This window comes from Gouania willdenowi, chromosome 5 (genome assembly GCF_900634775.1).
Source record: "Gouania willdenowi chromosome 5, fGouWil2.1, whole genome shotgun sequence".
In the NCBI taxonomy this organism is placed as follows: domain Eukaryota; kingdom Metazoa; phylum Chordata; class Actinopteri; order Blenniiformes; family Gobiesocidae; genus Gouania; species Gouania willdenowi.
In genome coordinates this window covers 7,725,120-7,752,422 of record NC_041048.1, presented here as the reverse complement: position 1 = coordinate 7,752,422, position 27,303 = coordinate 7,725,120, and the positions used below count along the sequence as shown (strand labels likewise).

At 35.8% G+C, this 27,303-nt stretch overlaps 1 protein-coding gene across 1 annotated transcript in view; it reads right to left on the bottom strand.

Annotated features, from left to right (window-relative positions):
* The window catches only part of phc2b (polyhomeotic homolog 2b (Drosophila)), a 46,259-nt gene that overhangs the window by 6,123 nt on the left and 12,833 nt on the right, over positions 1–27,303 (bottom strand). The window contains exons 2-11 of the mRNA XM_028446633.1: positions 25,652–26,057; positions 23,366–23,527; positions 23,149–23,226; positions 21,871–22,032; positions 20,894–21,028; positions 19,473–19,749; positions 9,988–10,286; positions 8,794–9,109; positions 3,514–3,725; positions 1,600–1,720 (exon numbers count right to left, since the gene is read on the bottom strand). Coding sequence (XP_028302434.1) covers positions 1,600–1,720; positions 3,514–3,725; positions 8,794–9,109; positions 9,988–10,286; positions 19,473–19,749; positions 20,894–21,028; positions 21,871–22,032; positions 23,149–23,226; positions 23,366–23,527; positions 25,652–25,999 — 2,110 coding nt within the window. The 5' untranslated portion in view covers positions 26,000–26,057. The remainder of the gene's footprint in view (positions 1–1,599; positions 1,721–3,513; positions 3,726–8,793; positions 9,110–9,987; positions 10,287–19,472; positions 19,750–20,893; positions 21,029–21,870; positions 22,033–23,148; positions 23,227–23,365; positions 23,528–25,651; positions 26,058–27,303) is intronic.

Below are 27,303 nucleotides of genomic sequence, written 5' to 3'. Positions count from 1 at the left end.
GCCATGTCGCAATCAGCTAATGTACATAAGCAGAAGATGGAGATGATGTAAATCATTCATTACATCCTATTAAAAAGGAATATTTCGGCTTCTGCTGCTGCAGAGATGTCAAAATGAATGAGTGCTCAAAAAACAGAGATATTTAGAATCTTGTTTGATGTCTATCACTTCAGCTCGAGATGCTGGATGAGTGGAAGCAGACTGGGAAACTATTGCAGCAGGTTTAGCCTTTCATTGCTCCAATATAGGAATAATACAGTTTAAAAAAGGGTAAAAGAACACAACTGCAGAACCACTCACTGATGGGATACGTAGAATTAACATGTTTGCTTTGTGTCGGAGAAATGATTACATTTTCTTGTGTTAGCAAAGTGGATTTAAAAGCATAATATTACCCAGAAAAAGGAACAAATGCATGCGAAAAATTGCAACTTTTGCTTTGTCACAATTGAGTTGATAATGATTAGTGAGAGGTTGCAGGCACTAAATTAAGACCTTAGGTTTGAAGAGGAAAATTAATATAGCAATGCTGACCTCAGTTCATAAAGAAAGGCAAGAATTTCCAAATTAACAAGATCAAACATGAAATTAATAACATTAAAAACACATTATTTACACACACTGAACTATCAGTGCCAGGGAAACTAGGAGTGTGCAAAGAGAGATAAATAAAGATAAATAGAACAACACTTTATTATTTATGTATTATTATTATAAACCCCTTTGAAGGGCTTTTTTCTCAAACTGTCATAAGTATCATGAGGCCAAATAATTAAAAATAGGTGCAGTTAGGGCAGCGGTTTCCAACATTTTTTGGGTCATGACCACATTTTGATATCACAAATTTCTGGCGACCCCAGAGACATTTAATTAAAAATTTTTGGAATTCGTTTTTGATCATGTTTGTGATATAGTGTTGCACTAGAGTGTGTGGTGTTTTAATTTGAAATTTTGTAAAATTATAAAAATATATTAATCTTTTTTATTTTTTATCATTTTTATTTATTTAACTATTTAGCTATTCAATTTTTATTCAGCTTTTTTCTTCTTTTTTTTTTTTACTTTATTTATATTTGAGGAAGTGGAGATATAGAATACAGTTGATTGAGATAGTGTGTGAGGTGGTTTAATTTGACAAAAATATTATTAATATTATTATTATTATTGTTTAATTAACTATTTATTTATTCAATTTTTATTCTGCTTTTTTCTTTGTCTCTTTTTTATTACTAGATTTATATTTGAGAAAGGAAAAATATAGAATACCACTGTTTGAGATAGTGTGTGGTGTTTTAATTTGAGAAAGAATAATAATAATAATTTTAAAAATTACAAAAATATGATTTTAGTCAGTGATTTATTTAATTATTTATTTATTTTTTTTTATCAACTACGAGATATTTCAGGCGACTCCATTTGAAATCCAGGTGACTCCAGCTTTGAAAAACCCTTAATTTGGGGCGATACAAAACAGAATGATGAAAAACTTCACAACATCCCAGAATCCTACGTCATTATCATCATGAACAACAATATGAGGCTGAATTATTATTTATGAATACATTCATGTTGAATATACCTGCTGAAGCTGGTTCCTACCTGGTTGGTGCATGTCATCAGAGTCGGAGTTGGCTGCGTTGCTCACTGGAGTTTTATCTGGATCTGAGGACAGCTGATCGAGCTTCTTAGGGCTGTCGATGAGGACGGGCAGTCGATCCACCTGGAAGTAGACGCACACATATGAAAATGTGCCGATATATGAATATAGACCACCGTTATGTCTACAGTGTCGACTAGAACTGCAGTGGTCGCTAAAAGAGGAAGGAATAACTGCTGTTAAGGCTTAAACAAGGTTTAAAACACGTTCAAAGAACAAAGTGTAGAAAACAAAGTAAAAAGTAGATGATTACTCAAATAATTTGGATCAATTTTACTGATAACACTAAATAAAACATACCATCTAATGCTTTTATTAAACAACTGTTGTGCCTTTTAGCTGCTACTTTTAACTCTTAACTCCCAAATTGTTTTTATTCATTAATTTAAAAATAATAATTATATTTATGACCACATATTTTGACTTTTCTGCTGTTTGATGATTAACCGCTGCCAACGAGATTTCATATTTTCATTGTATTGTTTTTTCAGTGCATTGACAATAAATTTTTCTGTACAATTCTGAACAATTCATAATTAAACTGCTGCCTATTGTGATTTTAAACCTTACGTACGGCAGGTTTGCACACAAACGCGAATCAAAGAAATTGACAAAAGTTAATTAAAATAAAACTCAAAAGTGAAAACACAAGAAGTATTTAATAGTGAAAGAAATGTATGTTTACCATCGAGCAACCGATTCATAAATAACCATTCAATAAAAGATTAAACCACTGGTTCCCAACCTGTTTTTGGTCGTGACCCCATTTTGATATTAAACATTTCTGGAAATATTTTTCTAGAATAATTTTTTTGTTCACCTTTGTTATACTGCACGACAAATACAGAGCTGCTAGTGTTAGTAACAAGTTGTTTAGATATTTTACTATTATTATTAACTGGATTTATATTTGACAATGTTAAAGTATAAAAAACGGTTGTTTAATTTTGCGTGTTTTAATTTAAATAAAATAAAATAAATATTTATTCAGTCATTAAAAATACAAATAAAATAAATTACTGGACAATTCACTCGACCCCAGTTAAAGCCCAGACCCCGCCTCAAAGGTTTAAAAACACTGCATTAAACCATTATGTGAAGGCTGGAATGTAATTATTATTTTTTAATTCATTACTAGGAATTTTTCACGAGATAATAAAATTAATGTTATTGTGCGTTCTTAAAGTGAATCCCTTCAAAAAGCAACTATAAACCTACTTTTAGTCCAACCTGACCTAACACGTTTTGTTATAGTTTTTTACTATTTACTTGATTACACGCCCTTATACTTATTTATTTTATTTATTTTACTATTGTGCAGCACTTTGTGACTATTGTCTGTGAGAGGCACTATACAAATACATTTTACTTACTTACTTTAACTGTATATTCATTAATTACATTCATTCCAGAAATGGAACTTTCAGCATAGGATTACAGCAGTGACACTAAAGGTCCAGCATGAGGGGAAGAGGCTGCAGTTTACAAATTAAAACTGAGTAAAGTGGATAAAAAAGGTATTACTAATCATTTGAAAGATTGAGATTATAGAGAACCAGCAACGTCCAATCAAGAGAAGGAGTTAAAAGCACATGACATCGAGTGATTTTCACAGATTATGGGAAAGTTTTAAATCCTTCAGATATACGTTGGTTCTCTGCTACGTTCCCCTTTATCTCCAAGTAATTAGTGCCTCGCTCCAACAGAAGCTGTGAGCTATCACTGTGCACACTAACAGACGGCTCATGTTAGCGTGATGACGCCCCCCCTGCAGGCATCCACACTGAAAAGCGTGGCAGCTACGAATTGTTTATCGTGTTGTTCCTGCCAGGAAAAAGCTGATAAGTGGCACTCACACACACAGGAAACGGCTCGGCCCCCTCCTGGATGACAAAGCCTTCAATGACATGGGTGAGGACCTGGGGCTTGACGATGGCCTGGGGCAGTTTGCTCTCCCCGTTGTGGGGTGTGTGACCCGTCACTGCGGGAGCCTCGCTCTCGTTGCCTGAGGTCATGGGTGGAGGCGGGGACTCTGCTGGGACACTTGGTCTCTTACACGATGTCACACCTAAAGAGAGAAAGAAAAACAGTTTTTACATAAGGCTGACATTACATTGTCATTATTACGACATGACACCTGTCATTGGCATAAATAAGGTGTCATGAAGGCTGTCAGTAAGTGTTGTTCGTTACCATAACCCTTCGATACTCCATCTCCTAATAGAGGAGGGTGGGGAGGACTTGGATTTTTAAATGGTGGGCTCACGTGTGTGTTTGTATATATGTATACATCATGGTTTGTTTGATTCATGGTTTTACAATCTGTTATAATTTATAACACATTTATTGATCATCCAGGTCCTTACACCCAACCAGGGTTCTCGCCAGCCAGCGCTGTTGAGCGTAGAAGCCCCCGACCTTGTAATTCTGCTCCCCTACGTAGTGATGGCGCCCCCTACGTACAGTTTTCAGCAGGGGGGATTCTCCATCGTTTTAACCTTTTTAATCGGTACCCCCATAATAATTGTTGCACACTTGGATACAAGAGGCACTTCCAGGCGTGCACGGGTTGTTTGTTTTAACCCTCTTTTTAATCTCCATAACAGAGAAACACATAAATCAGCAGCACCGTCTATTTAATACAGGCAATTTGCTCGGCTGCTCCAGCCTTTACCTGAGGACCTCTGCAGCCACTTAGCTGCCCCCGATGCTGCCTGTGTGCATCATCTACATAATCACTGTCCGATATAAACAGTCTAGCTTCAACCAGACGTAGCGTGTAGCGTTACATGAAGCTGCTCATCATGTTTATAACTCACAATGGATTCAGGTCACACACAATACCTTATATAAATTTGAAAAGCCTATCTTGGAATGAATCTTTTGAATTCTCAGGTGGTAGAGGGGTCATCTTCTGATCGAGAGGTTGGGGGTTCAATCCCAGTCTATGCGTCAATGTGTCCTTGGGCAAGACACTGAACCCTAAATTGTTCCCAGTGGTTGACCAGCACCTTGCATGGCAGCTCAGTTCCATTGGAGTGTGAAAGTGTGAATGAGTTGATATTGTAAAGTGCTTTGGGACTACTTCAGTGTAGGCATGACAGTGCTAAATAAAGTATTTATTAGTGGAGGACCTATATATATATATATATATATATATATTCACCAATTCAACAAATAACTTTTAACTTTCAAGAAAGGCTGGAACAAAGATTAAAAAAACAACAAAAAAAACCCAACTTTAGCTTTACTTCACTAAATTTGGCCAATTCGAGAGTTATAAATGTCAAAATTGCCCGCGCACCACACGAGCCCCCTATGCTATGAAAAATTCCTGGTGAGAATCCTAACCAAAACCACTAGATCCCTCCACCTAACCCAAAAAATGCCAACATAGCTCCAAAGGTGTCATAATTTAGTGAAAGGTGTCATAATTTAAGGAACGACACTTAATGACAGCCTTCATGACACCTTATTCAAGCTAATGACAGCGTAATGTCAGTCTTTGTATGAAACTTCAAGTGTGAACAAAAAATAACAGAAACATATAGTGTGTAGTGATGAATCATAAAGTTTAAACAATCTCATCAGTCATAACATAAGAAATCCCAATTGTGCTGCTAAAATCACCAGGATCAATACAGATGTGGAACGTCTACACTGGGCCATGTTGCTGCTGACACTCTGTTTGTTTACAAACTCAAACACGTTAATCCAGTTAATCCTACGGCTAATATTAGAGAGAAACTCACGCCACTCGAGTTGGTTTCACCCACCATTCCTGAGCCACTGGCTTTGTGGCAGAGCTAATTATCAAACAATGTCACTTTTAGCAGAATCCCGCTAATCCACAGTTAGTCAGATAATCCGTCAGTGAACCTAATGTGATGCAGCTTGATTTGCATCTAAAAAGGGATTTTTCATCCGTCGACCTCAAACAGCACTGAATGGAGCATGTAATTAAAAACTATATTTTTGGAACAATCTGATGAAAAAACACAAATACATCGAATGTAAAAGACAGTTTATACATGATTTGTAATAAGGAAGGTATTTCTGTTCATTAGCATTAAAGAAAAAACTAATTATAGTGCACAAACTGAACCAAAAAGTGAATTTTCATCAAATGAAACCTTTAAATAAATATTACGGGTGTCCTGAACCAATATTGATTAGGTATCAGCAGGAAAAAGAAAATAAACGAGTATCGGATTATATCGGCCAGAATCAAAAATCGAATACAAGCATTTACAAGAGACAATATTGTGTTATTTTTCCCCATATGACAAAAGAAAATAAAAAACTGAAGTAAAGTGAATTTTTATTGTGCACTTTAAAATTATGTTTCTATTTGATTTATTGAGGTTAATTTTCAGGGTATTCTCATTATATCAGATTCAGATTTGTTTATGGTCATATACACAGATAAAAACACAGTTTCATTATGCAATGAAATGCTTTTAATGCTTGCTTCCTGTGACAGTGACAGAGCAGACACTCACATAAACAAACAAAACGTGCCGTATAACAGAATCAAGTGCAGAGTCAGTGGGATGTGTCAATTATGTTTATGATATTTAAATGCAAAATATTCCTATATTTAAGTGGAACTAGCAGTTATTTTGCAATTTAAAAATATTATTCTTTGTTTTTTATTGGATTTATCAAGGTTATTTTTGAGGGTCTTAGAATCTATTTTTCTATTTATTTTGTTTAAGGTTCAAATTTCTGGAACGAATTGATTAGTAATAATACATGGGTCAGTTAAATCAGAATATTGGTATCGTATCGGAGGTCCAAAAAAAAAAAGTTGTATCTAGACACGCCTAATAATAAATACACAAATACTTCAAGGTCATTTTCTTTTTTCTTTTCAAAGACAAACCAACAACAGTTTAAAACCAATATATTGCCATTCCAGATGTTTAGGTGGACAAACATTAAGCAGCCACAGTGTCTTTAAAACGAGTTGTTGAACATGAACAGTAGAGTTTTTAAAACAAACACAAACCGTATGAGTTTATAATCAGTCTAAATTAACCCACCGACACAACAGAATCAAATAAAATGTATTCACATCAGTTTTTGTGTCGTGTTCGTCTAAAAGGCAAAAGATTGTTCTTACCTCTGAACTTCTGGGTCAGATGAGAACATGTGTGGTTTGTTGGTTTACAGATCTGTCACTTAGTGCACTCTGGCTCCCTCTAACACACACGCGCACGCACACACACACACACACATACATACACACCACCTGCTGCCATGTCTGACAGTGAGCAGCAGCAATGTTGCTTCTCAACAGTAAATGAAAGGCTTTTAAAGCTGGGTCCGCCTCCCTGTTTTCTCTAGCAGTCGACCACGTTAGCGGCTCAGCGTGATTCAAGCTGGAGTCACACCTCCAAAAACACACACACACACACACACACACATACACACACACGCACACTCCAACGAGCCTCTGAAAACAGGTCTGCCTCCCGTCTGCGTGAAACAAGTAAAAACCCAACAATCCTAACACCGTCCAAATTCCACAGCCACAAAACAGACTTTAGAGCTGCAGGGGTGTCAAACTCATTTTAGTTTAAGGGCCACATACAACCGAGTTTGGACCAGACCAGAAAAATCCATGTTTTTGTGAAGGAAAAAGCACAAATTCAAACAAAATCCTGAATGTTTAGAAACTGTTCAAAATGTCAAAATTTGCAATGTCAGTTTGCCAGAATTCTGTGGGACAAATTTTCTGTTTAAAAATACATATATTTTGATTTAATATTAATGTAAACATGAAGACAGTCATCAACATCCCTCGACATTTTGGTTGTCATTATAACTCACAATCTTTTCCTAAATGTCCGAAATCTAAGAACTTAGATGTATACATAAAAAAAATATTATCACATCAGAATATAAATTTACTAAATATCTTAAATGGTTTATAAGAAAAGTTGTCCGCTTTGAAGATACCTCAAACGGAGAAAAAAAAAACGGAACAAGGGCAATAATTCCAACACACCGAATTTGGTAATTCTATCTTAAACGATTTCTGAGAAAAGCTGTCCCCTTTAACACGGACGGACGGAGCTGAAACCTATATCCCTCTTTTTTGGAACACTGCACCACTTTGAAAACATTAAAAGCACCCAAATAGCAAAATAATTGTCATATCTCAGCAGCCTGAAGGTGAACAGGAAAGCTTTTTATTCTGTTCATGACATTTCAGCTTTTTAATAATCACCAGTGTAAAGAATATATCAACGTCTATGTAGATGCCAGAATAAAAGGTCAACTGTCAACTATTTTCATACTGCCAATCCAAATGCTGCATGTAGTGAAAATTAAGAAAGCCACAGTTGGCAAAACATTATAAAACACATTTCTTTAATCAATGACAATATTTGGATCGAGACATAAATCTGAAGTTTTCCTTCATTTTTTTGTGTGTTAAAATGAATCTCTCATTACTAGAGTAATTGAAAGTAATTGATTTCAAGTACTCACGTTACTGTAATTAAGTTGCTTTTATGGGTACGTGTACTTTTTTGAGGAAATACAGTATCTAAATCACTAATTTTACCTAAGTATGTTTTAAAAGGGGAAAAAAAGTAATTTGTTAAATAGATGGAGCCCTTAACCTTTAAAAGAAATAAAATAAAAAAATTAAAATAAAGACTGATTCAATTTCAGAGTATCGATGTGAACCGTTACACATTTGAATCAATTTTTAACTGCCTCACAATTAATCTTTCCATCCCTAAATTGTAGCTATACTTAGAGCCTGAGAATTTTTCATTTTATTTGAAAAATAATTCTACATTTTGACCAACCTTTCATTTTATATAGATGCCTATGTGGAAAATAAATTAAGTTCTAACTGTGTAAGATTTGGTCTCTTCCTTTTTAAGTTTATATACGAGATATTTACTGTATGCAAGGCAAGATTTATTACCAAAAATAAACATGGGGGGTGAAAGTAAAGAGCAAGTTTTACTTTGAGTACTATTTAATTGAGCTACTCTTTACTTGTACTTGAGTATTTTATGTATGACTTACTTGTACTTGAGTATAGTTTCAATCAAGTAACATTACTTCTACTTGAGTAGGATATATCAGTACTCTTTACACACACTGCTCATTACCTTGTGATTGAACAGCTTGTGTTCCAGGGTTGGCCTTGGGCTGCTCCACAGATTTGGGGGGTAGCGATGGGGTTGCTGCTGCTGCTGCTGGTGGTGGTGGTTGTTGTTGTTGTTGTTGTGGTTGCTGCTGTAGTTGTTGTTGTTGCTGCTGCTGTAGTTGTTGTTGTTGCTGCTGCTGCTGTCGTTGTTGCTGCTGCTGTAGTTGTGGTGGTTGTTGTTGCTGCTGCTGCTGCTGCTGTACAGATGGTGTCTGACAAGTCTCTCTGAGCACTAGAGATGTTGGTTTATCTTTACTGTCCTGAGCCAGTCGAGAAGCCTACGTTGTGAAGAGAAAAATGGAAAAAGGAATTCAAATTTACATGTGAGCGCTCATAATACATACAGGTTATTTTTCTGCATTACAAATACAGGTGTCAGAAAAAATCCATTTGGCGATATTTCACTGCAACGTCGTTATCGTATCAATCCAAAAAATGTCGAAATCGATTGTTTTAATGAACCACATCAGACCTTGCTAAATGACCTCACTCCTCAATGCATTTTAGCTTGGAAGTTTATTGCACTTTATTTTCCTAAAACATACTGGGCACTTTTATAGATGTATGTGGTTCCTTTTTTTAAGACGTTAAGAACTTAACAGAATCAGAATCTGTTGTAGAAGCAAAAGTTCTAAGATATATTATTAACTGCTTAATTCGTATAACTTTGATTTGATATACACAAAAAAAAAAAAACATAATCTCAAGGAGTTTATTTCAAATTTTGAAGGTTGTTCTAGTAAAAAACAAAAAAACATTTCCACATTAGTCAGCATAAGCATCGATGAGAAGGAAAAACAATAATTATAGTTTTAAAACAATAATATAATTATTAATATTATTATTATTATTATTATTATTATTAATAGACTGTAATAATAAAAACATTTTTTTGCTTCTGTTCAAACTTTGATCTTGTTTAAAAGAAAGTCTATTGGCTACAGACTAAATAATAATAAACATTCAAAGACACTTTACTGGCTAAAATAACAACTGCAATATAGCTATAAAAACATAAAAATATAAATCAGAAAAAAGAAAAAATCAGTAAAAATGAAGCAAGAAAAAGGCATGAATGAGTGTTGTTAAGTGTGCTAAAAGCTGTTTTGTGTGTGTGTGTGTGTGTGTGTGTGTGTGTGTATGTGCGTGTGTGTACCGCTGGCTGTATCTGTAGGTTGATGGCAGTGAGCTGGACAGGCTGAGCTTTGCTGTGGTTCAGGCTGGAGTGGAGAGCGTGTGGTTTGATGGTGGAGTGGAAGATGGTGGCATGCTGGCTGAGTGCGGAGGGCTGGTGGGACGCAGGTTTAGGAAGCACAGGTAGGGGGTGCGGCGAGGGCTGAACGGAGGCCGTCTGAACCATCTGGCCCGTCATCCTTTGGGAACTGGGACTTTGATGGACCACAAATTGCTGCTTGTGTGGCTGGACCAGCGAATGGGGCTGGATCTGGGTGTAGGCTGCAATAAAACATAACCACAAAGCATCTTATATTTCAATAACACTACGGTATTTGCTTTAATCATAGTATCACCTGCATCTAAACCAGAGGTTCCCAACCTTTTGTGGGTCGTGACCCCATTTTTATCACAAATTTCTGGTGACCCCAGAGACATTTTTTTTCTAGAACTACCTGTAGCTTTTGTTTGTCACATTGTATTACAAATAGAGTAGTCAGGATTAGTGCACAAAGCTCAAATATTTCTATACTGCATTTTATTTTAACTAGATTGATATTTGAGTTTAAGTAGAGAATATTTTTGTTTGAGAATGTGTGAGGTAAAGAATAACAATTAAAAAAAATACAAGAATATAATTTTAATCAGTAATTTTATCATTTTAATTAAGAGCACAACCCTTAGGTTGAAAAAAACCCAAAAAATTACTCTAAACTCTGTTATAGGCACTCTATTCCAAGACTCCACATCAGCACCTCTATCCATAATATTTACATTTTATTAGATTTATTTGAGGTTATTTTTCTAGGTTTTTTAACTAACATTTTTATTCAATTATAGAATATTCTTATGTTTACAGCAAACTTAACCCCACTTTACTCACTTATTCAAGCCTCCTTTCTTTAACATTCAAAACTACAAAATAAGTATTTAAAGTATGGATGATCTGTGCTGAAAACGTGTCGGATCGATATCACTATTGACCAAAATGCCAGGCAGAAATGTTGGTATCGTATCGGGAGTGTAAAAAAAAAAAAGAAAAAAAAGAGCAATATGTTGGAATTGTGTTGCAATATCACATCTGACAGTTTTTAAATGTAACTTTTTATGATCTCTTTCAACAGACTAGTGTGCCACCATGGCAACAATAAAAAAAAAGTATTTCTCTGGTATAAAACACAAATATAAAATATAACTGTTGCGCTCCCGACCCGACCAGTGCTCACAAATCATTCCAAAATGACCTGTCGCCACCTGCCACTGCAGTGATGTAAGTGACCTCCTGAGCTCATAACTCACTGTGACGCCTCAAACACGGTCCATCAATCTTGTGTTGGGGGGCCTGTGTGTGTGTGTGTGTGTCTGTGTTTGTGTCTGTATGTGTGGGGAAAAGGCTCTGTGCAAGCAGCCGACGGCGGATCTAATTTTAGAGATGCCTCAAGAGGAAACAAGCAGGGCCAACTGTCCACGACACCCTGAATAGAGTTCATGTTGAGTCACTGGTTCCTCGTCACACGAGCACGCCTCCCTGCACTCCAATGATACAACTATGAAAAAACAAAGGCTGCATCTTACAACCAGAACATGACTACGATATAGTTTAAATAGTTGCACTGAAATGCTCTGTCATCCAGCAGGATGAATGAAAATAAAATGTAAATTCAAGTTAAACCGTGTTCCTAATTGCATACTACTAATATAATAATAACAAGAAGACAGTCATCAACATCATTGGTTCTCATTATAACTCACAACCTATACCTAAATGTCCTAAATCTAACTTAGATGTATACGTAAGAAAATATTATCACATTAGATATAAAATTACTAACTATCTTAAAAGGTTTCTAAGAAAAGCTGTTCCCTTTGAAGATACTTCAAACAGAGTAAAATAAATGGCACAAGGGCAATAACTCCGGAAGAAATAATTGTGCACTTCTCATTTTCAAACTTCATCAAGGTATTGATACTCTGAAGCCACATGCCAAATTTGGTTATCCTATCTTAAACGGTTTCTAAGAAAAGCTGTCCTCTTTGAAGATACTTCAAACAGAGTAAAAAAAACAGAACAAGGGCAATAACTCCAGAAAAAATAATTGCGCATTTTCAAACTTCATCAAGGTATTGATACTCTGAAGCCACACACCTTTAACTCGGACGGATGGAGCTCAAACCTATATCCCCCTTCCACACTTTGTGGTGGGGGATATTAAAGTACTACTCATACTAAGTTTGTTGTCAAAATGAGCATGCAGTGTGTTCACATTAGCTAGTATGAAAAGATTGAGTACGCAAGAAATACCCAGAAGTAAACTATATTGGGACAATTTTGAAGTGTGCATGGTGGGCACACTAGTCATACTCAACCGTCCCATGATGCATTGCGAGCGGACATTCTGGGGGTGCGTATGAAAAAAACTCCATGTTCTATCTCCTTTCCGATCACCTTTTCCATAACCCTGTGGATGATGTCACAGGGTTAAGGAAAGGTGTTAGGAAAAGGCGAACATTGATTGTTTTGACAATCAGACGCACTTCCACTAGGTAATAATCAAACGGCCGCGAAGGTTAGTGACATCGGCCGTGGTGAAAAAACTAAACATTTTTAAAAATTGACTACTAAAAGCACATTTATAACACTTTCTGCTGACATAATCTCAAAAATCACAAGGTTTGAATTTAAATAAAAGGAAAAGAGTCTACCAGGAACAAAAGGGAAACTAATAGAACGTCACATTGAGAACGGTTGCTCATGCTCACCTTCCACTCAGAAATGTGAATTTCAATAAAAACACAAATTTTTTCCTGATATGATAAATAATTGTGATTATAATCGTGATTACAATATTGATCAAAATAATCGTGATTATTTTTGGCCATAATCGTGCAGCCCTAATTTTAGTATATTAATAATTTGACATTTTGTAATATTTCAAACACTATACCGTCCCCTCCCCCCCTTCTGTACTGCTGGTGTATGCATTGCAGATGTCCCTGTGTGGTCAAAACCTGTTCCTGGGACACACACAGACACATTTGCATTGGCAGAAAAACAGCAGCAGCACAGAGAGGCTGGGGGTGTTACAAACACTGACATAAATTGTACTATATTTGGTAGGAAATTACAACACCTGTCAAAGCTAATTACTTAAAAAATAGAAATAAATCAATTGTGTTTCAGATTCACTGAAAGAAAACTTAACCTGTCTATTTAAGTCCAAAAAATTCACTTAGATTGCATAAAAACAATGTATATGTAACATTTTTCACATTATTCCTGCCCTTTTTTCCCCCAAGTTATCTGACCGGAGTCACTAAATACAAGGAATCATCATGAAACAGCAGTAGAGAGAACTAAAACCTAAATAAAAACTGAAATCCTTATCTACAGACTAAACACAAAAGTCTCACACAGCCTTTTTCCATCAACCCTGAGAAATCTGTGAAACGGTCATGGGAAAGAAAAATATCCAAGTATGACTAAAAGAAAATCAGGCAAAAACTACTCTACGTCAAGGACTCAGACCTGCTGCATGCCAAAAACCTGATGACACTCATTCACTCTTTATTCTGTGAAACTAATGCCAGGGGACTGAAATGAATACAAGTATTGTGAAATATTTAGCATTTCGGACTGTAAATGCAAGTAAAATTACTGGAAAAATCCATCATGTTCCACTAAAACATTGAGCTAAATAACTACAGAATAGAATAGATAGTTTATTTACCATCATTTGGTGAATAAAGGTGTAATAAGAAGTTTCAGTGTTCATTCATCAAAAATCTAATCATGCATAACATTTTTCTGCTTCCATATTTGTAGGAGAATTAAAGAAATATTGCAGACCCAAAATGCTATTTGGCAGATGACTGCATTGATAACAGCTATGTTTTTGAAGTTAAAGCACATTATTGGTCTTTTCATCTGAGCGCGGAGCTTCTGGGGATTTCCTGCTGTGGTTTAGTTTGTAACGCACTTGCTCTTCCCCACTGTGGGGGAAACAATGGCAGGTAGTTTTTCTTTAAAAGGCTAACAGTTAAACCTTTGTTTCCTGCCAAAAATTTCCCGCAGGTAAAGCAACTGTCAAACAACATGAACACGAAATGGAATGAAAGGAAACGTGATGACAAAAGAAAAAAAAAAACATTTTAGCCGTGTCTTCTTTAAAAAGAGATGGATATACACCTGTTATATTTGGGAGAAAAAAAAAAACAGGCGATTTTAACAGTTGTTTAAATAACTTTGAAATAAAGCACCGAAAGGTTGAAATGGACCAATGATGGTTATAACAACACACTGCTGTGCACCAATAAGTTGAATGTACACAGATAAATGTCCAGCTTCCTACTTCCATACCAACCATTCAACACATTGTAGTACAAAACTGTAACATATCCTTTAGCCTTTCAATTATTGTAGGGCCCTAAAAATTCATTTTATTTTTTTCAAAATTCCGTTTTCCAATATTTGATCAAAAAATTGGTTTTTAAGTCCTGTGAGGAAACAAAATAACACTAATAAAAATAGAAAACCATAATTTAACAAAAATGTAGGTCAAAAATAAAAATGTAATTCAAAACCATGTGTAAGCTCCAATTAAAAGGTAGATATAAGTTCTACTGACGTGGATTATTCAGGCTGCTGTATTTTAATTATTCACAATATGTCATATAAAGATGTAGGAGAGCAGCAATAATGTTTAATTTATTCATCAATGGTTTACTGAATCAACCTAATTTAAATGATCCTAATGACATCATTCAAGACTGAATGAGCGGTCCCCGGAAACATTTCCCAAAACAAAGTGACGTTTCATTCACAATTATTACGTCACTTTGCGGGTTTAACGGTAGGGGTGGGAACCACTGGGTACCTCACGATACGATACGCAATACACAGCTCGCAATAACAATTATCTCACGATATGACGGTACTGCGATTATCGATATATTGGTCATAAATCAATCTGGAATAATCTAACAAGAAAAAAAAAGATTTTTATTTCATATCTCTGAAAGACAATAAATTGAAAAAGTTTTCTATGAACAGTAACACTATTTTAGTGCAGCATTTCTGTAAATAAGTGTCAACATACCAATGTAAATGAATAAGTATCTCAAATAGTGCTTTCTGTAAACAAAAAATAGGGTCTTTCTTACCAGTGACACCATTATAGTGCAAAATTCCAGTATTGGTTCCTTCAACAAACAGTGACAACATTTATGTGAAGACCTACCTGCACATTTTAGTGAAAAATCAGAAAAGGTTTTTGAAAGAAAAAAAAACAATTAAAAATCGATACTTAGCGCGAGCAAATCAATAATCGATCGTGCGAAAAAATATTCCGATATATCGCCGCATCGAGATATTGTCACACTATTTAACGGTGGATTCTGTTTTTATTGGTCGATTCCGTGATTCTATCCGCGATTCCGTTAACGTGGAATTTAAAGGGCCTTACATTGAAATCCAAACAGATGAATTTTAATTTTACATTTGTAAGTTGGAGATTTTATTGGAGTTTAATGTTTGTTTGGAGTATTCCAAAGTCAAAAACTTCACACTTCTTGTGCACATCTGTACCTCTTAATCTACAGCTGCTGTGGCAATAATTATTTTCTTTAACTCAGGATTTTAAAGCTGACACATTCTTATCAACCTTCATCTCTGATGCGACTCAATTACTGAATCAAAGAGAGACAGTTCTAAACTGACACACTTGGGTACATGCCTTACCCCCCTCCCCCTCACAGGGACAACTAAAAAACACTTTATTATCCAAGCTTTTAATATTAAAGTAGTGTAGGGAAACATATACACTCTACTAAAGCCCGTGGGCTCAAACTGAAAGTGGTGATGATGTGTTTTATTGCTTCTCACTAAAGAATAATAGAAAGTATCTACAGGGGTTCATCATCCTGCAGCCGACTGGACATAATTTGATGTAAATCAGCTGGTGATGCAGGAAGCATTCACTGTGAGAAAAGGAAACACAAACAGCTGCTGACTTGTAATTACACAATAAGTGGTTTTTTAACACACTCTTGCGTGGCAGTGTGCCTTCCGTGCCTTCTGGTTCACAAAGCAGCTCCACTGTGCTGAGACACAAGCCAACACACCGTCTTTGATACGGCTCGTTTCACCCTTTTACAGAGTGAATGGATTTGTGATGCGTGCTCTGACATGTTACGGCAGCAGCCAAGAAAAGACACATTGGACGTGCGGAGTTTAAAAACCGTTCTCATGTAAACGTAGGAACATTCCTGCTGTGTATCAAACCATAGGTCTATATAAAGGTTGGAAATGTACAGCTGTTATACAAATATAGAGCAAATAACAGCTGGTAGACAATCTGGATGTACGTTTCTGAACTGAAAGTAAAACTTCATGAACAGTAAAGTACAAGGATGCTGTAATCTTGTGGTTTTGCAGCTCCTTACACAACAAACTACAAAGCATTGTGTATTCTGAACCTTTCATGAAACTTGCAATGACCTTTAGAGTATTATGAGCTGCTGTAGCTCATCTTTTGGCCTGCCTGCCTTCACTACCAATGTGCATCAAAAAGCCTTAAATAAGTTGAATGTCCATGACTTTGACACTGGGTATCACCATTTAACTTTTCATGGGCCAGTTTTGATAAATACTGTTTGAAATGTCACACTAATGTACTATACACTATAAACGCAATGCGTATATACTGTCTACTATATAAATATGATTATGATGATGACCATTCCCACTGAAGTATACTTCCAAGGTTCTTAACTAACTCAGTGCCATTGACGAGATATCTCGTCATTTCAAATCCAAACGCACAGTGCCATTGACGAGATAACACGTCATTTGCGTTTTTTCACGGGGCTTACCAGAAAACACCCTGACGGAGGTCCCTCATCAATATCTAAGCTGTGGGGTGTTGTTGTGACCAACTGTGCCCAAAAGATGGCAGCAGTGCACCTTTAGATGGGAAATTAGCCCCTGATGCTACCCAGCAAAGCAGGAAGAAGCAGGAAAAAGGGAGATTATGGCGCTACAGAGTGATATTGTGATGTATCCAGCAGCTCACAGCTCCACATACTAACACAGAACATGTGTGAACCTGAGTGGATTATTGATAATGTTGTGATCGTGAGATAAAACCATCAACTAACAGGGCCAAACGGGTCATTGCTGCATGAAGGGAGGATGGGGGCGGAGGGGCGGTGTGGAGGTGGGTACAAAATACCCCCAGCCTGTGAGCCAGATAGCAAAATAATAGGTGACATGTAGGAGGTAGCAGCACACCTTTGGATGAGAGATCATCCATGCTCAGCAGAGCTAAGAGGAAGAAGAGGAAAGGCGTTTATGAGACAGCAGCGCATACTCGACCAGAGCATGTGTAAAACTCATGGATAGTGTGATAAAAAAACGGGGCAAGCAGTGACACTCTGCATGTTGGGGAGGAAGAGGAAGTTGCGTGTGTGCAGACTGACGGGAGAGAAAGTTGGAGGAACACCAAAATACAGTAAGAATTTCTTGCACTGAATGAGTTAAGATGCATTTGGAACCTAGAATGTCAAAAACCTGAAGCACACTGAGATTAAATATCTCTGCTGATTCTTCCCCTTTGAAAGTTCTGAAAACAAGTGAGAAAGGGACTAAGTAGAATTACAACATGTGGTCATTTGATCCATAAAACTCATGGAAACACGTTTTATTCCAACATTTTGGAGATTCCATATATTACGCCATTTACTACAGACAAAACTTCCGGTTAACTTCAAATAAGATCCCTATTTACAAAAGCCTTAAAAAATGAATGGAAGACAAGAAGAGATGCTTTTATTTTTAAAAGGGAATGTTTGACTTTTAGCTTGAAGCCGGTCTCAGGACTATTTTAAGTTCCACTCACAATGCATCATGGGACGGTTGAGTAAAACTAGTGTGCCCACCGTGGATTCTTAAAAAATGTTCTTGCATACTCAATCTTTTCATATCTAAAGTGAACGTACTACATACTCATTTTGATGTCATACTTAGTATGAGCAGTACGTTAGTATGACATTTCGAACACAGCCATAGACTATTGCAAAGTAGTTGGACCCAACAGCAGCTGCAGATCTACACTAACTCTGATTCTTGACCATCACATGCCCTCGTCAAACTCACATCTTTGTTTGCACACTTTTCCTGTGAAAAAATAATAATAATAATAATAATACATTGGATTTTATATAGCGCTTGATTATAGACACATTTAGTTTGATGTGCATTCATCTTTCACTCCACACACAGTGTGGAGTGAAAGATGCTTCCTGCATCACGATATGATAATATCACAATATATCGCAATATTTGACCCAGTTAATATCAAAATTAAACGTAGAGATGAAAAATCAAGTTGCTGTATATGTTCATCAGAAGATATTGATCATTCAGAGGACAAATTGAGTCAAAACTATTTGCTTTAAAACGTCCTATTTTTTTTTTAATTTATTTTTAGTATTTTTGCACATTTTCACTATTTATTTTCAAAGAAAATGCAGTGTCACACACTGCCATCATAAAATAAAGTGCACCAAGTTTCTTTTCACTGAAACTACTGTGTAGAAGTCTCACAGTAACCATGACAACATAATGACGACATTGTAACAACTGTAAGTGAGAACATAAAGGATAAATCACCCTGAGTTCTATTGTGTCAGTTTAAGCACTGATCTGAACAGATTATATAAAAATAAAATGTCTGCATACATAAATATTGCAGGCATCACACACTGCCATCATAAAATCAAGTCCATCAAGTAACCATTGCAACACATTGAAAGCATTGTAACCACCACTGAAATATTGCACAAATACACAAAAATATTGATTAAATATCAATGAATAAATAGATTTTTTTAAATACATTTTTTTATTTAAAATCAGCACACAAAAATTGCGATAAATTGTAAAATCGATTATTTTTCACACCCCTACTCGGCGGAGGTAAATACTTGTATGACACAAATCATCACCTATTAGTAAAGGATTAAAATGAAGCTCTATGTGTTTTCTGTTACTGGGTTCCTGGTTGTAGACAACCTAATTCTCTACATCCTCCAAAAACAGCCATTTCAAATACATTAAATATGTTTGTTTCAGTTTTTTTAAACTACTTACTTTCATAAAGCCCACCTCACACATTTTCAAGTTACATTTGAAAATGTGGGGTAAGTATCCATTTAACCCAAAAAATCAAACCACATTTTAAAAAAGGTTGAGAGTTCAAAGCTTAATTAATAACACTTTTGATCATTTGAAATATTGCAGTGAGCAGCATTTTTTTTAATAAACACAAAAATATGAGAGATTCACTTTAATGCACAGTATGCCTAAATAGGAAAATAAGTTCCTGATATACAAAACAGTTATCTTTCTCCATCTGACACTTTATAATTCCATGTTGAATTCTTGAACCTAAATGTGAGTTGTTCTCTTACCTGGAGCCAGCAGAGGTTGAGCACTGACAGCTGTGACATTACGACTCATGTTTATGGCCCCGCTCTCGCCCTTCTTCCCTCCGTCAGTGGAGCCGTCCACGGGGCCAGCTTTAATCCCCGTGGTGACCTGGGGTCCGTGGTTGGCGTTCTTGACCAGCGAGGCGGGCTGGATGGGCACAGGGCTCTGCTTCAGACTGAGAGCCTGCAGGGTCTGGGTCTGAGAGGGGGACGTGGTTGCCCCCTGCTGTCCACGGATGGCCAGGTTCTGGACCTGATTCTGATCGAGGTGAAGAGAAACAAAACTGTTCAGTACACGTGCTTTTCATCTGCCCTACATTCACTTCATTGCACTTTAAATGAGTTTACACACATTTACAACATTTAGCATTTATCTTCTTAATTATGTGCATTACAATTAAACTAAATAAGAGACTTTTAAACCAGAGCTCAGGGTTGGGGTCAATTTGAATTCTAATTGTGTAATTGATCATTAATTACAATTATTGCAACTATAATTGTAATTAATCTGTCTTGAATTGTAATTGAGTTCAGATAATTGACTTTGTAATTGTAATTGTCATGAAAATTCTATAAAAACTGTCATTTACAATTAAATTAAACGCATATCTGGGGAACCATGTTACATTTCTATGGTTTACATATATATAGTTAATTATTAAAATATTATCAAAAAATGTAAATCTAGGGGTATACTGATAGAAATATGGCTCAGACGCCCACACCAAAACTATTTAATACCTATATTTTTATTGATTAGGAAGCCTAACAAGAAAACCAATATATAGGAAAGAAATAAGATGATAGATATTTGTTTTTAGTGTATTTTACAACTGATTTAGAACCTGTTATCATAAGAGATGCTAACAGGAAGCTAACACAAGAGGAATGTTAATTTTCATTAGGTTATTTATTTCAGGCTCAGTAATTGTGATGAACTGTAATTGAACTTTAGTAAGTGAGAACGTACATGTAATAGACTTTTTGAGGATAGAAAATAATTGTAATTTAATTGTAATTGGAAAAACACTGGTCACTGTCATTGTAATTGAGCTGTAATTGAACGTGGATGATCCCCAACCTTAGCCCAGGCTAATTTGCCATTCAGATATTTTTCTAATGCATTTTATTTGAACTAGATTTAAATTTGAGCAAGTTTAAGTATAAATTGTGTGTGATGTGTATTCCAAAAATAATAATAAATAAAAAACATTTTAATAATAGAACTTTAATCTGTTTTTACGTATTTTTAAAATATATATATATATATATATATATATATATATATATATATATATATATATATTTATAATTTTTTATTAATTACATGACATTTCAGGCAACCCTGTTTTAATCCCAAAACCCTGATTTAAACTGTAATGAAGATGTTTTGATGATCCTACCTGTGAGGACGTCTGTGAGGAGCTCTCAGACTGAACAGCAGTCACTGTGGCAGCGGGGGTGAAAATGAGTTGTGGGGAAAGAGGGACGGCTCGACCCAGGCTACGAGCCACCTGCACCAGGTTACTCTGCTGGGCCTGGAGAAGGAAACACAAAAACAAATACAAAACAATGCAAACCCATTGTTTATCTAGCTTATGTTTTTCATGGATAAACATGGAAAATTAAAGTTTGCAACAATGTTTCCATCAGAACATGAAAGGTGTAAGTTCAGTTTTATGGTTTATATGATCTCTCTGATATTGTATAAAATCTAGTGGTGGGACTCGATCAAAAAAACTTATGTAACTAATTAGAGACTTTGTCTTTAATTAATCTTGATTAATCAAAATTAATCACATAATATTTGACACGAGAAGCAATGTTTTTCCAATATAAATTGATTTTGGTATATGACTGAATCAATGAAAACAATAAATAAGCTTAAACAACAAATTTGTGTTTATTTTTTTTTATCGCTGAGTGCTAACATAATGTGCAATATGAATAAAAGAGAATTATGATTGCACTTTTGCAAATAGATTAATTAATTACAGAGCATAATTAATTAATTGCACCTTTTTTTTAAATCTCTGGACAGCACTAGAAATAAATAGACCGACTGATGAAGCTGATGAATATCGTTTGAAACTGTCTCAATGTTAAGTTCCAGGTTGATGGAAAGTTTCTTTAGTAGGAGTTGCTTTAAAAATATATATATATTTTTTTGTACATTATGTACACACACAAGCCAAACAACTTATACTGATCAGAAAACAAAGGACCCTTTTTGTCCAACCATGCACACAAAATACTAAATCCAACAAACTGTTGGCAAACCAACATTTGGGTTTGATCCATAATAGCCATGAGTTTGTTTATCATACAATGAGGTTTATATTTACACATACATGCTGATGTAAATATAGGTATTTCTCACCATCTGTGCATGCAGGTACATCTGTGCCTGGGTGGCTGTGAGCGTGGGACTGGATGGGCTTCCTAGCAGAACAGCCTGCTGGGAAATACTGGTGGGAGTGGAACTAATACTCTGGGCTCTGCTAATCAGCTGAGCCGCCGCTGGGGAGGTGGTCAGGTTGATCTGTTGGTGGAGAAGAACAGGAGGATTTGTTTAAATCTGCTTGTGTTTCCACTCATATTTATACAAAACTTTTATCTTGATGTGATTTCATTGTTGGTAATCTCCCAGGTCTCCATTGGAAAAGACAAGTTTGATCACAATGTGACGTAGCATGCAAAAACTCAGTTTACAATATTAAAGATTGTAACATAATTAACTTTTTTCACAGCTCAATACGACGGTGTATTAGGGCCATTTTAAAAAAATATTTTAAAAAAATCGGCGCACCACAAGATTAAAATCGCAATATTTCAAGAATAAAGTCGATAATTTTATGAGAATGAAGTCGTATTTTTATAAAATCGTAATTTCATGAAATTAGTCATAACATTTCAAGATTAAAGTTGTAATTTTATGAGTATGAAGTCGTATGTTAATAAAATCATTATTTTATAATTTTATGAGAATAAAGTTGTAATATTTTAAGATTAAAGTAGTCGGATTTCTAGAATAAAGTTGTAATTCTATGAAAATAAAATGTAAATACAAACAGGGAATTGTGTGTGTTGCGGTCACTCCTGCTGTATGGAGAATGTGGAACATTTCGTGAGATACTTCACTCTTTATGTTTTATACATTGTGAAATACGGAGCCTTTTCACCACACTTATCAGTTTAAGGACTAAAGCCACTTTGCTGATGTTTGCGTTTGTTCCGACAAAAGAACACGACTGATTTGGAGCAAATAACCTCTTTTGTGGAGGAGGAAGTGGCTGAAAAAAGTGGTCGATTTAATGGCTATCGGTGTTGTTAGTTGCGTTCACTTCAACAGGGAATTCTAAGCGCTATACCAATATCAGTTTTTTAAGATACTATTCTCAAAATATTAAAACTTTATTCTTGAAATATTACAATTAATCTTGTAGACTTCACATTTCTTTTTATTTAATGTGGCCTTGATACGCCGTTGTGGCTCAAAATACAGTCAATCCCAATGTTGAAAAGCTACAAACAGGGAGAGCTCATTGGGTGGAGCTGCAACGCTTCTCGTGTTAAAATCCTGCTAGAACCATAATTATCTAACTGGATAAAAATCAACCACAGCCAAACTATGATCACAACTCAAAAATGCACATACAGTTGTCTGAGTAGATCCTGTGGATGGAGATGAAGGGCCGTTCTGAGGAGAGCTTTGCCTGCCTGCTGCAATGCTGGCCTTTCTCGACACAGAGGAGCATCAGAGAGGAGTGTGAGAGTAAAGAACATGAAGAACAAGCACATCTTGGAGCAAGTGAAAACTGACAGAAAAACTTTTCAAAACAAAGGACATTTAGTGAGCTGAGCACTTCGCTGACCTGCTGTACAGCAGCCAAGCTCTGGAGCTGAGCCGTGCTAAGGCTGTGCTGCTGCTGGAGAGCTGCAGTTTGCAACATCAGGTGCTGCTGCTGCGCCGCGTACATCTGCTGCAGGTACTGGGCCGCTGTGTTGGGCTGTCTGTGTAGCGCCTGCTGGAAAACCTGCCAAAAGGAAAGAAAGACAGGGAAAAACAACGAGTAAAGTAATGGGTAAAGATACAGAACTAGGATTAAACCTGACTGTTGTGTTGACCAAATGGGGGTACGCGATGGCACTACAGGGGATACTTAAGAGAGAGAGAAAAAAATTAACATATGAAAGCATTAAATATATATATTTTATAATGTATTTTCATTAGAAATGATAATCACACTAAATATTACCAGCAACTCAAGAAAAATATATCATTATAAACATAGTGACAGAAAATCCCACCAGTTCTGTAGCCTAATCATAGAACCACTAAAACGAACCAGTCACCCCTAGATAATGGTGTCACTAAATTCACACATCTTGGAACGCGGGTAAAATTCGCGTGGGCCGCACACATGCAGTGGTTTAGCGCTCACGGACCATAAATGACAAGAAGGCCTGTTGTATTCTCAGAGGCCTGCTTTGCAACAATAGTGTTTGGAAGCACAATAACCTCGCTGTCAAAGCACCAGTAAGAGATTAGGAAAGCTCATTCAGACTGACACTAAGTCAATGTTGAAGTCTTTCCTGGGGTCAGAGGGTCAAAGGCAGTAGAACACAGAGCACATGCTTTTTTTTTCAGCTCAGATGGACACTGTGAAACGACTGCTTTTTAAAAGTGTTCAATACTTTTCTCCATTGCTTTCAACTACACAAGAACACTTTAAAAACAGTCTCATTTTTAGAATGCTTTAAATGCAAGCAAACTTAAAACAGGATAGAAAAACAAACACTGAATTTAACAGAAACAAAGTAGGACAATAAGCAGAATGGCCTTGATGAACCTTGAACACGAAAAATAAAAAATGTTTTTTATTTGCACTTTACTAATAAAAGGCTTTTTAACTGTTCTACAATATGTGATTGCAAATGTTCACGTTAATTTCATGAGATTTGAAGAAGAAATCTCACAAATTTGACCTTTACAAAAAAAGGTAACTGTTTTTGCCCATTTTAAAAAAATTTTTATTTACATTTAGTCACGATGGGAGTTTTTCATTCATCAAAAGGGGGGGTGCAGCAGAAAAAGTTCAGGGACCACTGAGTGAACCCATCTTAGTTTCACGAGAAACTAAGCTCTTTTCCTTTGTGAATTTAGTTTAGAAAAACAAAATTGCGCATGTCTACTCTGTTTATAACTGCTTTTTTTATCTTTAGAATTTGTTTATAATTATGTCTTTAATACTTTTGAAAAAAAAAGCCTATAATGAAGCATTAACAACTTCAAAATGATAACATTTTGTAATGGTTCTCTCTTCAGAGCACTTAATCCAGAAAAAACAGACTCATTTCTAATTATATTGTAGCACTAAACCAGACCATCTCATCTGGTCAGAAACTGTGGCACTTATTAAAAACACGGATGTCAAACGACATTATGAGACAAACATAAAGGTTTTAAATAAACATACCAAGTCCACCAATGTCCTGAGTCACATATGTACTACCCAACAACGTGTCCGTGGCCGTGAGTTTCATGGATTTAAAATAATTTTTGTAAGTCAGTTTTGTAAAGTTATATAATTCTATTATACACACATGATACACATTATATCATAATAGATGAATACATAAAGTTTTGTAAATTAAATATTTAAAATCCTGGGGTAATGTAATTTAAAAATAAGGAACAACTAGTTAAAACTGACAATAAAGGGCATGACAAATTGTGAATGTGGTTAAATTGGCAAAAATAAGCATGAAATATGGGGGAAAAGAAGTTAAAAGTGACAATAATGGGTCAACATATTCAACATTAAGGGGGAAAAGTGGTAAAAAGGGTTTATAAGTGCTGAAAATGTCTTGAAAGTGGAAACAAATTGATGAAAATGCATTAAAAGGAGCAAAAATATGGTAAGAAAAAGTGATGAAAATAGGTTAAAATATGGCAAGTTTGGTGAAGTTGAAGAAAAAAGGTACAGTAAAAATAAGCAAAAATGGTTCAAATTGTTCAAAAAATATTTCTTGAAGGCATCTGGCGACCCCCCTCCCAGTGTATCACGATCCCAAATGGGATCCTGACCCCAAGGTTGAGAACCCCTGCTTTAGAGGGCTATTAATAAACTCAAGGGGTACATAATGAAAACACTCACCTGTACCGTCTGTCGATCAGGAATTCCGCTGTAAATAGAGATTTGAGGCATGGTGTGTCTTCCTGCTGCACTAATGCTAATACTGCTAGTGCTAATACTGCCACTTGTGTTATTAGTGCTGCTGCTGCTTGTCGTAGTGCTACTGCTGGCAGGGGGGGTAGAAGTCGCTGTGGAGGTGGAGGTATTAATACTGCAGGCAGCCTGGGTGCTGGAGGAGCCACTGCTGCTGCTGCTGGTGGTGGTGGAAGAAGTAGTAGTAGTAGTGCTGGAGGCGTTGGAAGTGGTGGTGGTGGTGGTCCCAGTGCTGGTGGAAGTGGATGCAGCAGGGGCCCCCGGCTCACTCTCCATGGTGCCCTCTGCTCTTCTCACCTTTGACCCCCGGCTCTTCTGAATGGCTCTCCGGTGCCTTAGGAAAGAAAAAAGGAAACATGTGAAGAAAACTCAGACTAAAGGCTAAATTAGGGAGACAAGGAAAGAATTTAAACATAGTGTGTAAACTGGAGTAAAAACTAGAGGTCAGCCGATATATGGACTTTCATCAATATCGGCCATCGGCTGATTTTTAATTTTTTAAAATTAATTAATTTTTATTTAGCACTTTAGAGTAGACAATAAAGGAAAAAAAACCAAAAACATCAATTTGGATGTATGAATAAACAAAAAAAAGTAAATAATAATAACATGTGCATGAGAGAGGTAGAAGCCAATACGCTTACAAATAAAAAGCTGATATAATTGGATGAGGATATAATATAATAGTGCCTGATCAAATATCCTTATCCTATTATATCCTTAATAGGATAAGGATATTTGTTTTACTTGGTTGTGTACGAGTATATTTAAAGTTCAATAAATGTTAAAGAGTTCTATTGGTGTATTTAATTTAATTTCTAATATTTACATTTATGTGTTTCAATTGTATATTATATCGGCCATCGGCTGAATTGAAAAAAAAAGTCGGTATCTGCATCGGCCTTTGAAAATCCCATATCGGACCGCTAATAAAAACAATACAATAAAACATATCTAGCAATTCTACCGTATTAATTGTTTTGGTGTAATAGTGTCTTTCTACATTTTAAAACCATGGGCGTATGCCAGTGATTGCATATGTTACTGTAAATAAAGCTTAGTTGGATGGACTCAAAATTTATATCGGAAACCTACTTCTTAATGAACAAATAAACAATGGTTGCTTTTCATTCAGTTTTTGTTGCTTCGTTGCTTGTCTTGACGCTGCTTTATTTAGTCTTTATTCTATTTTTTATTTTTTTCTCTTTAGTTAAAGTTTAAATGTTATTACAATGACGCTCTTATTAGCTTAACAAGAGGAAGCCAAAGTTAGAACTAGATGTCGCATCAGGACAAAGTTCTGTAAACAAAATTAATGAAATGTAGGAAATATAACATGATATACAAATATCTTGACAATGAAACATTTCTTATGCACATCTAATATTACAAATCAATGGCTAACTTAAAGATAATAAATGCGCTTGACATAAACCTTGGCTTGAGGTTTGTTGATGGTTCATTTGATTCTAAACCACAAATAAGAAAGGAGAAAAGAGGTTCAAAAAAGACACACAAAGCCAGAAAATATTCCTAGATCTTGTTGGTCACATTTTTGCAGGTGTTCATTATAACTGGCC